Raw genomic sequence first — 12,057 nt, 5'->3', positions numbered from 1 at the left:
TGGATTCATCGTATCACTCTTAAGCAGTGATTGTTGGATAAATTAAGCAAAAATATGTGCTGTGAGCTACTGTTTCTCATCATCAAGTAATCAATCAAATAACTGCAGGCGAAATGACAACCAGCTGTGACTTTATTTCAAAAGTTTGAAAACAGCAATACTAAAAACACTTGACTAATTGTGATTTTTAAGTCATCGATTCCTCAATATGCCACCACCGTACAGAAGCCACTTGACAGTTGACATTTTGATCTTCAATACTCAATAATACAAGAGGCAGCAAAGCATACTGATAAACAGCTGTCTGGATAACTTTACACCAAGATAGATGTCTACATAACAATTGTGCTGTGAGATTTTTAGATTAAAATGTACTACATCACCTATGAGAAAATCACATCTTCCCAGATTCTTTTGTAAGGCCAGTTCTCAATTCTCCACACAATGCATACACACAAACTCCCATTCAAGTTACCATCTAACGAAAACCTTTGTTTCTTTGTCAAGTAAAATTAACAGCAGACATATTTTTTCATTTAGAGTTACGCCAAAAGTACTTCACTAAGGCCTGTGCATGGGTTGCTTTTTATTTTCCGAAATGATTCCCCGCTGCAACAGTAGCACTAAAACAACTCACTGCAATCATCAAAGGCTTGGGGTTGTAAATATATCACCAAGTCACAAGGTATCACATACATACAAGTCTGAATCTGATAAAATCATACATTTGATGAGAGCAGCTATAGTCAGAAACCACTTCAGTTTTTTTGTTGTTGTTTTTTTACAGTAGTGACCAGCACACTGCATCCATGTTCAGTTTTGATGAATGTGTTCAAGCTTTGGCCAAAAGCTTCTTGTTGTTGTCTTGTTGGCTGTATAGCTGAACTAGTCGAGTTAAACACCTTATCTTGCAAGAAAACACTGTACAGTTGTTAGGTATACATTTGAACAAAGACACGTTACTCTAAAGGTCTAACAGCTAGCGAGTAAAGAAATGGACAACAGGGACAATCATCACTCTGCCACAGAAAATACCATTTCAGGTTTCAGTTGGATTTTACACACACTCAAAAGCTGTATATGTGTTTGACTCCATTTAGGCAGAGATGAAAGTGTATTGTTTATTTTTGATGTTGATATTTATATATATATTTATTTTTTCTTGAGCATGACTCACCTCTCATTTCTCTAAATCTCTTCACACATTTGCCACTCGTTGAGTGTTGTCAGAAGACGTACAAAAGTGACATGTTTAATGGCAATTTTGGAAACAAATCTTTTTTTTCAAATCCTTTGCTTATAGAAATGTCTATATGCAACATGTACATGAAGCCCATAGAAAGTCAAGGTGCAAGGATTTGTTATATTTATGGTGCAAGACACATGTTAAAGTCTAAATAACACAGTAAAACATCTCTAATTAAAAATGTCAGTAGCCCCTTATCCCATAAATGAAGATATATTGTTTTCAAAACCTGAATTCACAGTACAAAAATATAATATGCCTTCACTAATTGGATATCATGAAGTCTATGATAAACAGCAGACTTATGATAGTCTTTGATAGTCCTTTCTATGACCTTGCAATACCATTTGGCACTTTGGCACACTTTGTGCTCACACAGTAACGTAAAATGATGCAACCGCTAAGCGTCTATGTGAGGATGCAAGTCAGTACTTTCAGGAGAGGTTTTTTTTTTTACTGGATTATTTCAGTTCTGCTTTATTGTGTTGAATGGCATTGTTTGGGGAGGATGACATTTACACAGTTTCCCCAATGACAGCCAATTAGACAGCTTCTGCAGAAGTTTCAGTTGACACAGACATTGTTACTTTGGCTATTTTCACAGTGGTCTTCACGCAGCTCTCTGCAGCCCTGTATGTTGGCATTTCTGTTCTGGCAGTCTGACTCGAGGCTATTGTCCAACTGCTGGGCACTGCCCCTGCAAGCATGGCAGGAGCTGAGGAAGGCGTGCCGCAGATCCTTGCTCCTCAAGGCGTAGATGATTGGGTTAACAGTGGAGTTGAGCAGGCAGAGCATGCTGCAGAATGCAAACACTGTCTTGATGTCATCATCCATCCTCCAGAAGAGGTCATAGACCATGATGGCAAGCAATGGGCCCCAGCATATAACCAGCACCACCAAGATAAGCACCAAGGTCTTGGCCAGACGGATATCCATGCGTGTCTGCTCAGGGCGTGTGGTCAGCACTTTAGTCCCATCTGCTGAATAGACAACAAGACTCTTCTGGGAGGTGCGGCTCAGCATGCGCACAGCATGGTGGTGTGCTTTCCACAGGATATATATGTAGGCGTAGATAATGAAAAGAACCAGCACACTGGTCACCCCGATCCAGAACATCAGGTAGTTCTCATCAATCAGAGGGAATATGTCTGAGCAAACAGAATTGAGACGTTTACAGTTCCAGCCCAGCAGAGGTAGCACTGCAATGACGATGGAGATGGTCCACATCATACAAAAGGCAATGACAGCCTTGGTACGTGTCACAATGCGTCTGTAGGCAAGTGGCCGGTGTATGGAGATGTAGCGGTCAATAGCAGTGAGGAAAAGGCTCCCCACAGACGCTGTGAAAGATGCTGTGACTCCACCCAGCTTGAAGAGAAAAACATTGGGACTGTCCTTCCTGTGGAAAACATGAAAGTCCAGAAAGCTGTACACAAAGATGACACTGCCCAGCAGGTCAGCCACAGCCAGACTGCCAATGAAGTGGTAGGACGGCCGGCAGCGGAGGGTGCGGGACTGCAGGATGACACAGAGCACCACCAGGTTCTCCAGCACCGTGAAGGTACCCAGAGTCAGTGACATTACAGCCACAGCCAGCTGCTGGCTGGGAGTCAAGATCATAAAGCATTCCATGTCCATAAAGTTCTCCCCACATTGTATGTTGTTTGTCTCATCTCTGAACGTGCTCCTGTTGCCAAACAGGTCTGTGGCATTGGTGGGGAAGAAAGGGATGCCTTTAAGGATCAGCTCCTCATCCGCAGGTACTTTGTTTGGGAAGGAGTTGCTGCGGAAAGCAGAGAAGGGCTTCTGTGGGGTGAAGCTACCCTTGAAGTCTACATCATTGATGGGGTCATCATAGTTGGCGTTGTTGGAGCCCAGATACTGTAAACCAGATGTAATAGTCCGGAACGTGGTGTCCGCCACACCATCCAACACAGATTTCATGGCTGTGTCTGAGGGTAATACTGCACTTTAAGACGCCTGGACAACCTACAAATTGATGACAAACATTTTAGACATGTTTGAAAAACTTAAAAGAAGAATCTCATGCATATAATGAGAATATATTTTCTGGTATGTTTGCAGCTGCAATATTTGAGTCTACACCACTGATATGAAAATGTCACTATTGTAAAATACCTTCACGTGCATATGTGAGGTTTATTTCATTTGCAAGTATTTAGAAATGTGCAATCCTTTGACAATTTTGTAAAATTTTAGATGTTAAAAAAAAAAAAATCCATTTGATAGAGCTCTTGGTTTGAGCATAAAGCACATCTGGTCTCTAAGCACTGATACCCATATAAATACTTCATCATGTACCCTGTCCTTTTCACAGTTATTTATCACTGAATGCTATACTTTTCACGAGTAAGACACATACATATAAAAACAAGAAACACAAGCATATTTAATGAGGTTTAGAACCTCACAATAAACGTTAAGTGGATAAAATAATGCAATTCATCTACACCTACATCGACTATTGGAATAAAGCTACTAACCTCTCTCTAAAACGACTAACTGTACTTGCATGTTCTAATATGAGTAGTGTAATTTTTAACAGTAATATAACTGCTTTTACACAATTTAACTATATGCACAATTTGGAAAGTTAGTTTATAAAGTCTATGGAGCTTAATGATTTATGTAGAAGTGAAATTACATTTTCGGATCCAAGTGGCACTAATGCATGCAGAAATACGCACCTTTTTAAAAAAAAAAAAAAAAAGAAAGAAAGAAAAATCCGTCGCTATACTTTAGTGGTGACGCTGACTAAAAACATTATTCACACAAATGTGAAAAGCATTATTAAAACTCTTTACTGAACATTTTATAGAGGAAAAGTGGTCCTTTACCTTACATATTTTTTCCAAGTGCCCAGAATCGCCCTTTATCCCCGCGCGTTAATCCAAGTCAGAAGCGCATCATCCAACCAACACTGATTTTGCGTGAAAGAAGAAACAACCAGTGTGCATGTAGCTACTAGAATAAAATAATCATTACGAGTTTTTTTTTTTTGTCTAATTCTGCGTGTAACAACAGTTTTTAAAGAAATGTCTGTAGAAGCGTCTTGTCGCTCTTGGAGTGCGCTCCAGCTTTGTGGAAACAGGCTGTTGCTGCTGCTCCAGCGTCTGTCCAGTCTTTTTCTCTGTCTTCTCTCTTTTATGAAGAGTCGCTCCTACAAGCCCCGTCACGTGTCTCCATACAGCTTTATCTGCCCAACCCATGAAGCTTTCAAGTGCGGAGCATGAACAAGGGAGACGACTGGGGTGGTGGCTTATAAAAATGATCTGATTTGAATTCCCAAAGCTCCTCTTATCGCAGACTCGGACAAAGACAGCAGTATCAACACGGCACAAAGCTCAAAATTCATAAGGTAATTGTGAATACAATTTCTACATTTTGCAGGAACAAAAAGCTGCATTTCTCTTACAAAATCTTCACTTTTTAAAGGCACCGACGTTGCAGACCTTATTGATAGTTAGTTTAGTCTATTTATTGTATAAATAAATAACCACAATTGGAGACAACAAGAACACACAGCAGATTTAACTATGTTTGATGCTGGCCAAGCTAGAGCCAGTAATTCTCACCATTGTCTTTTCCTCTTATTAACTGTTTTTTACTTTGTACCAATCAAGCTGTCCACATTTTCCAAACTCACTGATTAAACCAAATATTTGAAGTCCTGAAAACTTAGTCAGTGTTTATATTTGGATGATAATTCAAAATAAAAGTACATGTTATGGGCAAAATACTTCTATTACACACGGGTTGACAGGTAATGTGACTACACAAGATGATCCAACCTCATTTTGTTATGTTTTTTTGTACACTTCATTCACCCTGATGTCCTTTCTCCTCAGGATGAACCAGTTAGTTATCAGCAGATTCGATCAGATTATAAAGCACACCAAATTAACGAGTTAGATCTTCCTATGAATCACAATAACAAAGATATGGCCTTTGCTTGGCCTTAATAAAAACAGATTGAAGTCACTGATTATAAATGATGAAATCATTTTATTAAAATCATTTATATTCATTTGGTAATATCCATGCAAACACTTTAGTGGTGTTTTTCCCTTCACAATGGCAGAATCAGTGGTGCAGGCAATGGAGACTGGATCTGAGTGGCTGCATTGTTGTAGATAAAATCAGTATAAATGCATTAACATGGCCACAGCTTGCCTCAGCAGACAGAACATGGACATATTGTGCCAGTTAAGGTCTGAAATGAGGCTATACTGCTCTGTCATCATCACAGGTGTAATTATTAATATTGCTCAGCCATGGCAGCCGTCTCTGTCTGAAATGAAACCAAATGTTCTACTTCCCAAAAGGGTAAGATATTTACAGTCAGTTAATGGTAGAAATGTCTTATGAACATTGATCATGAGTAATTTTTCTGTGAATTCAGTATTCTTTTTTGGCAAATCAACTGCTGGCAGGTTGTCAGTGTACACAGCTGAGTTACTTGTACATCTTCTCCAAGTCTCCAACTATAGGCAAACTGAGAAAGAACACATTATTTACAGCCATGAACTACTGGGCTAGATACAGATAAAACCTGAGCTCCACACATTGATTCAAACCTGAGAATTGCCGAAAATAAACCCCCTCTTCCTCGACTGTTGATAACTGATTAGCTCTAGCATAGCAAGTGGAAGATAAATGCCTTGTTCTGGGGAATATCAAAGGATTGAGAGGAGAATAACACTGGTTCACTTCCTCTGCTCAGGGTTTCTTGAATCGTATAGGAGTTGGAAGTAATGATCTTCCAGACTCACGTTTGCCTCTAAACCCTGAGAAATGTCACCCTCAGATACCCTTCCACTCTTACAGAGCATGAGTCTATGATGTTTTTGTTCATGGGAGCTATTTCTGATCATGTAGGTCACCTTTTCATTGTTTGTACCTTCAACGTAGCGTGTCGACTTCTGTTTTTTGTTTCCTACATTTATGAACACCTACAGAGAGGTCATGGACTGCTTGTTCCATTCAGTTGACTTAATAAACGTAAAGTTTGACAAGTCAAATAACTGTGTATCATTGTCACTACATTTTGTTATGCATTTATTATGATGAAATGTGCATTTCTGTTACCTCTGTCAGTGCTTTACAACCTTTTTCGTCTCATTTATACAGTATTCCCACAGATGAGATCGCAAGTGCCCCTTCATCGACACCATTCATCCTTTTCCAAATATGTTCATTTGAATTCATTATTTAATGGATGCTATTTAACACTACTCATGACATAAAAGTGTATATTAAATAGAATAGATAGATAGAAAGTGGATAGAATAATCAGAGGGGCATTTTTTCAATACTTTCAGCTATAATTTTAGCATTTTCTGCTTGTTTTTTTAACTGATTTTCACGTACTTTCAATCAAAGCATGTGTGTCAATGCTGATGCAACAGGGTGGTATCAACCCGATACTGACCATTACACATTAAAGTTTCTTCGCCAGTGTCATGAAATTAAGCAACTTACTTCCCCTCATTCATTGATGGGCCTCTAACTTTGTTTTTAGTGCACATACAGTGTCTCAACCCTTACATTAACTTTCATAAAAATGACTTCAATATGCACTGTTATTGGTTTGCTCCTCGGATTGGAAGATGCTTTGACCTGAGGTATCAGGATTGGTATCAGGGAATAAAAAGTTAGTCACACTTGGCTGTCAGCTAATCATAGCTGGTAGTTTAATCCCGAAAAAACATGGATATACATGTAAATGTATTTCTGCTTTTTTGTATTAGCTAACCTACTCCATAATCTTTCTCCATACCCCTGACAACTGTGTCACCTCATTGGGAGTCACTTGTTTGTCCTTGTCAGTGAGAGTCTTTTTTAAATAAAATTCTGCAAGACAGACACCAATATCTAGTGTTAATCATAATGTTTTAGATCACGTAAAAATGAAAATGAAGTAAAAATACCTTCCCATGATGTTGAATAAATACCCACCATCAAACAATTTAACAGTACCTAGAAATGGAAGGTACATAAACATACGTTCTTATAACAGCTTTACATTTAATTTCAGATGGATTTATAGAGTTTGACGGCAGGCTGAGATATGTGCAGTGTTTTCAAACGTTTACATGTAACACGCAGAATGCACGGTTAAGTATTCAGAGCCATTTGATTGACAAGTGGGGCCAACTAAATATGTCTAGGTGACAGTGATTCCTGTGCTGCCTGGGTATGATCCCTCCTGTCACTCATGTGCAAAGTAATAAATTATCCTTTATGTCCACTTAGACATGCAACACCTATAAATATAGTATACATCTACTGTAAAACAGACCTGGCTACAGAGAGTGTGGTGCAGGATGAAGCAGTAGTCTCACTCTAAACATGAAGCACCTCATATGAAATGGCTGAATGTTCCAGCAAAAATGGCTATAATAATTTGAATTTCATCTGCTTCGTATTCTTATCCCAGCTACGGAGACTTTGTAATATCCACAACATGGAGCAGATAGACTTTAGGCATCAGGATGGTTTGCCAAACTGACTGGTGTCCTGTGACAGTTTTCTCTGTCACAGTACACCACTTGGTTGGCATGCTAACCTGTTAGTGAGCAATAAGCGATGGCTCAAGCAAAGCTAATGGCCATCTGCGTTTCAGTTGTGGTACATAACATTTTGTCCTCTAGTGACTCACTTTGAGTTCGCAGAGATCAGAAAAAAGAGCTTGGGGGGGCAAAAAAACTGCAGTCAGAGGAAGGAAGTCTTAATTGAACCAACAAAATTAATGTAAGCTTGCTATATTTCTGAAGCAGAGCTTAGTTATTGCTCAATGTTTACACCTGTAACTGCTGTGTAATGTTGCGTAGCTAACTTAAACAGCTACCCAAACTCATTGAATTAACATTAACTTTCTGTAGTTTTTATGCAGAGGTTGCTACTAACTGTTGTGTACCTAATTGAACTAGTTAAGTGACATAATTAACTTTTGCTTGCTATATTTCTAAAGAATAGTTATTACTAAATGTTTGCACCAGTAGCTGTTAGGTGTAAATGTTGTGTAGCTAACTGAACTAGCTCACTTAATTAATGTTACCATCCTTAAGTAGAAGTTATTTTTATTAACACCTGTAACTGCCAGGTAACTGTTGTGTAGCCAATTGAACTAGCTAACGGGCATTATTAACATTAGTTTGCTGTATTTTTGAAGTAGAGCATTGCTATTAATGTTTACACCTGTACCTGCCAGTGTAAGTATTGTGTAGCAAACTGAACTGGCTACGTCACTGAATTAACGTTAGCTTGCTATAATTCTTATTTATTTAATTGTTACTAAATGTTTACACCTGTAACTTCTATAACAGTGATGCAATTTAAATGTTGGGTCAGGTTAATTTTATGAGACATCCCTCTACTGCACAAAATACTACAATGTCAAACCAACTAACTCTGAATTACACACATTTCTCCATGAATTCATGTATGAATAAAACAAATGTCCACATGTACAAAGGACTGGCAGTTAAGGTTAATTGTTTGGCCTCCTAAAAACTGTTTTTTTGGGAAGTTTGGTTACTGCTTGCTGCGACTTTTTCCTGTAATCATGATTGCTTTGTCTTGGCAACTAGTACAAGGTCTTTTAGAAAAGGCTTAACAAACTTAGTGAAGGATTTATGAATAAGTGGAAACCACTCCAGGTGTGCAGAAGTTAAATCCATGAGAAGTGCTAAGTGCTTCCTTGCCTCAGGGTTCACATTACAGTGATGATGGATAAAAAGCAGATAGGAGATCACTCAGGACCCATAATGCATTTTGCATCAGCATAATATCTTGCCTCTTTTCTGCAAGTTGTGCCACATTCAAGGCTTTTTAAGGAAGGAGCCCTGACTGACAGAACCCTTTCCAGAACTTTCCAGATACATCGCAATGATCCAAATGCATCACTCACAGTGCACCTAATCAAGATGAGAGGCCTAGGCTAAATAAACAAAATCTGTCTTGGATTCTTGCATTGATATAAGATTCCCACTGTTGTTCCCCTGATCTGAATCTTGAAATTGTGGTTTGCCTTGAGAAACATGAGAGTTCAGTTACTTATGCTTCTACTAAATAGGCTAAATTGGTGATTAAGGGTATCGTATGGCCTATGGATGAGTCAGCTAGATCTGAAAGTAAGCCATATGTACTGTTAGCAGATGTTTTTGTATTTTTTATTTATTTTGTATTTTTGCCAGGAAGCATTTTTCATATGTGGCATTTGCTCATCATTTTGTGTAAAGCTGAGGAAACTATAGATAAATAAGCCATGCTCTGGTGCCTCCATAATTAGATACAATTCAGCTGTATAGTTTGTGTGGTAATGTTACAGAGCTGGTTCATGTTAAATTACAGTTTACTCTAGTTCTATCTACAACGACCACACTGAACTCGTGCTTAATTAAACCAAACAATGAAAAATCATCAGCAATTGTAATGAATAGATTTGATTAGTTTCAAAGCAGTAGTTAACGGTCGTGTTTCAATGAATCTCATTTGTGTATATTGCAATTTAAGAACAGGCAATACCACATTCTGTATCAAATTACTTATAGATGGGTGCTTCCATTTTTAGCCCTTCCCTCTTAAAAGCCTCTGTAATTTCAGAACAACACCTCATATTGAAGTACTGTCAGCCAAATACTGGGTTTGTTGATTCTTTTATTGAGTTGATATTTGTGTCTGTGACACTTTTTGTCTGCCTCAAAAACAGAGAGAATAATGGAAATGTTGACAGTGTTGGTAATAGAAAAATATGACAACTCAAATAAAGGCTTTAAAATATGTTTAAAAGGAACAGTTTTATCAGTATGAAGCCAGCAATTTGGCAGTATTTAAACATGTCATTATAATATATGTTAGGGAATATACTGCCTGTTTATATGTCTGTATATGTATAATATCTTCAATTCCTCAGTATACAGTATGTCAGGTAATACTGTATATGTTATGCTGTTTCATTACCCATAAAGTAATAACAGGGTTTTCCCTAACATCAAAAGACTGGTGGTGCAGCCACTGTAAGCGACCAATTCATATAAACTTGTGCAGCTTGATTAGCTGTCTTGATGTGAGCACCGTTTGAAGTTTTGAATGTATCCCGCCCTCTTGTCGCACTGCCAGCTTCGCCTGTGAAAGCTTTGTGCAGCAAATTAGTCACTTCCCATTGACAAAGAATGAGTGCATATTTTGTCAGTTTGCATAGAGTGTGCAGCACCGTTAGGCGCAGGGCCTAAGTGTTTTTTTTCACAGCAACCAAGCCCAATTGAAAGAAAAAAACTATGCTGAGAGTCTCTACCACATTTATGGTTGCGCTAGTTTCTGCCTACGAGTTAGTCGCAGTTTGGTTTGTCCTACACACACACACACACACACACACACACACACACACACACACACACACACACACACACACACACACACACACACAGAGGAGAGGAGAGACAGATAATGGTGGACACAGTCAACCAGGTGAAGTGACAGATAAAGTTTTAATTGAGTAGATGACAACTGAACAACAACTACAATGAACACATAGAAAAGCAGTATTTCCACCAGCTTTGTCCACAGCTTGTTAAGCTAATAGAGAATTGTTATGAGCAAGCTTAAACAAAAACTGTCTGTATGTATTCTGACTGTAGTCTGAACATTTTGTAAATGTTTGTACATTTAGCAGCTGGCTAAGACGGCAGCCGCTCCTCCCTCAACCCGCAGCAGAGGGACAAGGACTGAGGACAGGATGAATGACTGACACTGACTGATGTCTGAGTTCTTCGTTCTTTCTAAACTTCACTCAGTATTTTGATGTCAGGAACATTATTTATGTTACTGATGTTTTAGATTTGTTTCCGGTGGGATGTTATTGAGTTTATTTTGGGACTGCTGTTGTGAACATTACTTTTGCTGCTCTAAAAACACTATTTGAAATATAAATCAGTTCTAATTCTGCTTTGAATTTATCCTTATTTAAAAATGAACCCAATTCTTTTGTGATGAAAACCAGTAAGATGAGTATGGATATATACCATCCATACAGCTGGTTAGTGGTTTCATCCTGACTTTGGGAGGATGAGCAAATCACTGTTGAAATCCTTTCACTATAAGCCTTGTTCAACCAATGTTATGTTGTGATTGATCACTTTTATGTCGTACTCACAAAATTTGAAGGATTACTTCAGGACATTGCTCTACTCCATCAGTAAGCCTATTTGTTTCACTTTTTCTCTCGCTATATCTTAGTGTAATACGACAAACTACAACTTTTTTTTCAATATTGACAGTCTAAAATGATGTGAAAATGCATAGTTTTTAGTCAAATAGCATTACATTTTGTAGGGAGGAGAAGACCCTCACACCCCACGACCACAGAGCCCATCCACTCCAACCATAGCACCTAAGCCATCCAAAAACCTAGAGAAAATCTTATTGGTTGGGAAGAGAGGCACTTTTGTAGTTAAATAGGAAACACAGCAAGAAGGAAATAAGACAAATCATCATTTGTTTATCTCCCTGTTCCTGCTAAACTTATATGGAATGCAATAAAGTCAGGACGTCTCACTTGGCTGAACACCACAGCACTCTGCTGCTGCATGCGGACTGATGATACTGCCTTTGCAGGCCTCCTAATACACATTTTATGAAGCATAAGTCAAAACAACTTGTGTGGGTGAACATGCTGCACTCTAAGCTGAAAATTGGAAGTCACAGAAAAGGTTCATACCTACTTCACCTTATCAAATGCAGGCCTATATATACGGTATGTACATCCTTTAATCCTAGACGTGTTAAAC

General features: G+C 38.4%; 1 protein-coding gene across 1 annotated transcript; it reads right to left on the bottom strand.

The window, feature by feature from the left end:
* Nucleotides 1-1,334: 1,334 nt before the first annotated feature.
* cnr1 (cannabinoid receptor 1) lies at nucleotides 1,335-3,190 on the bottom strand. The gene is given in 2 exon segments (XM_062437447.1): nucleotides 1,335-1,882; nucleotides 1,884-3,190. Coding segments are annotated over 2 exon segments (1,401 nt in total). The 3' UTR covers nucleotides 1,335-1,788.
* Nucleotides 3,191-12,057: the final 8,867 nt, after the last annotated feature.

The sequence above is a fragment of the Scomber scombrus genome, chromosome 17 (genome assembly GCF_963691925.1).
Source record: "Scomber scombrus chromosome 17, fScoSco1.1, whole genome shotgun sequence".
In the NCBI taxonomy this organism is placed as follows: Eukaryota; Metazoa; Chordata; class Actinopteri; order Scombriformes; family Scombridae; genus Scomber; species Scomber scombrus.
The sequence above is the reverse complement of the archived record's forward strand: the minus strand, read 5'-3'. Positions and strand labels throughout refer to the sequence as shown.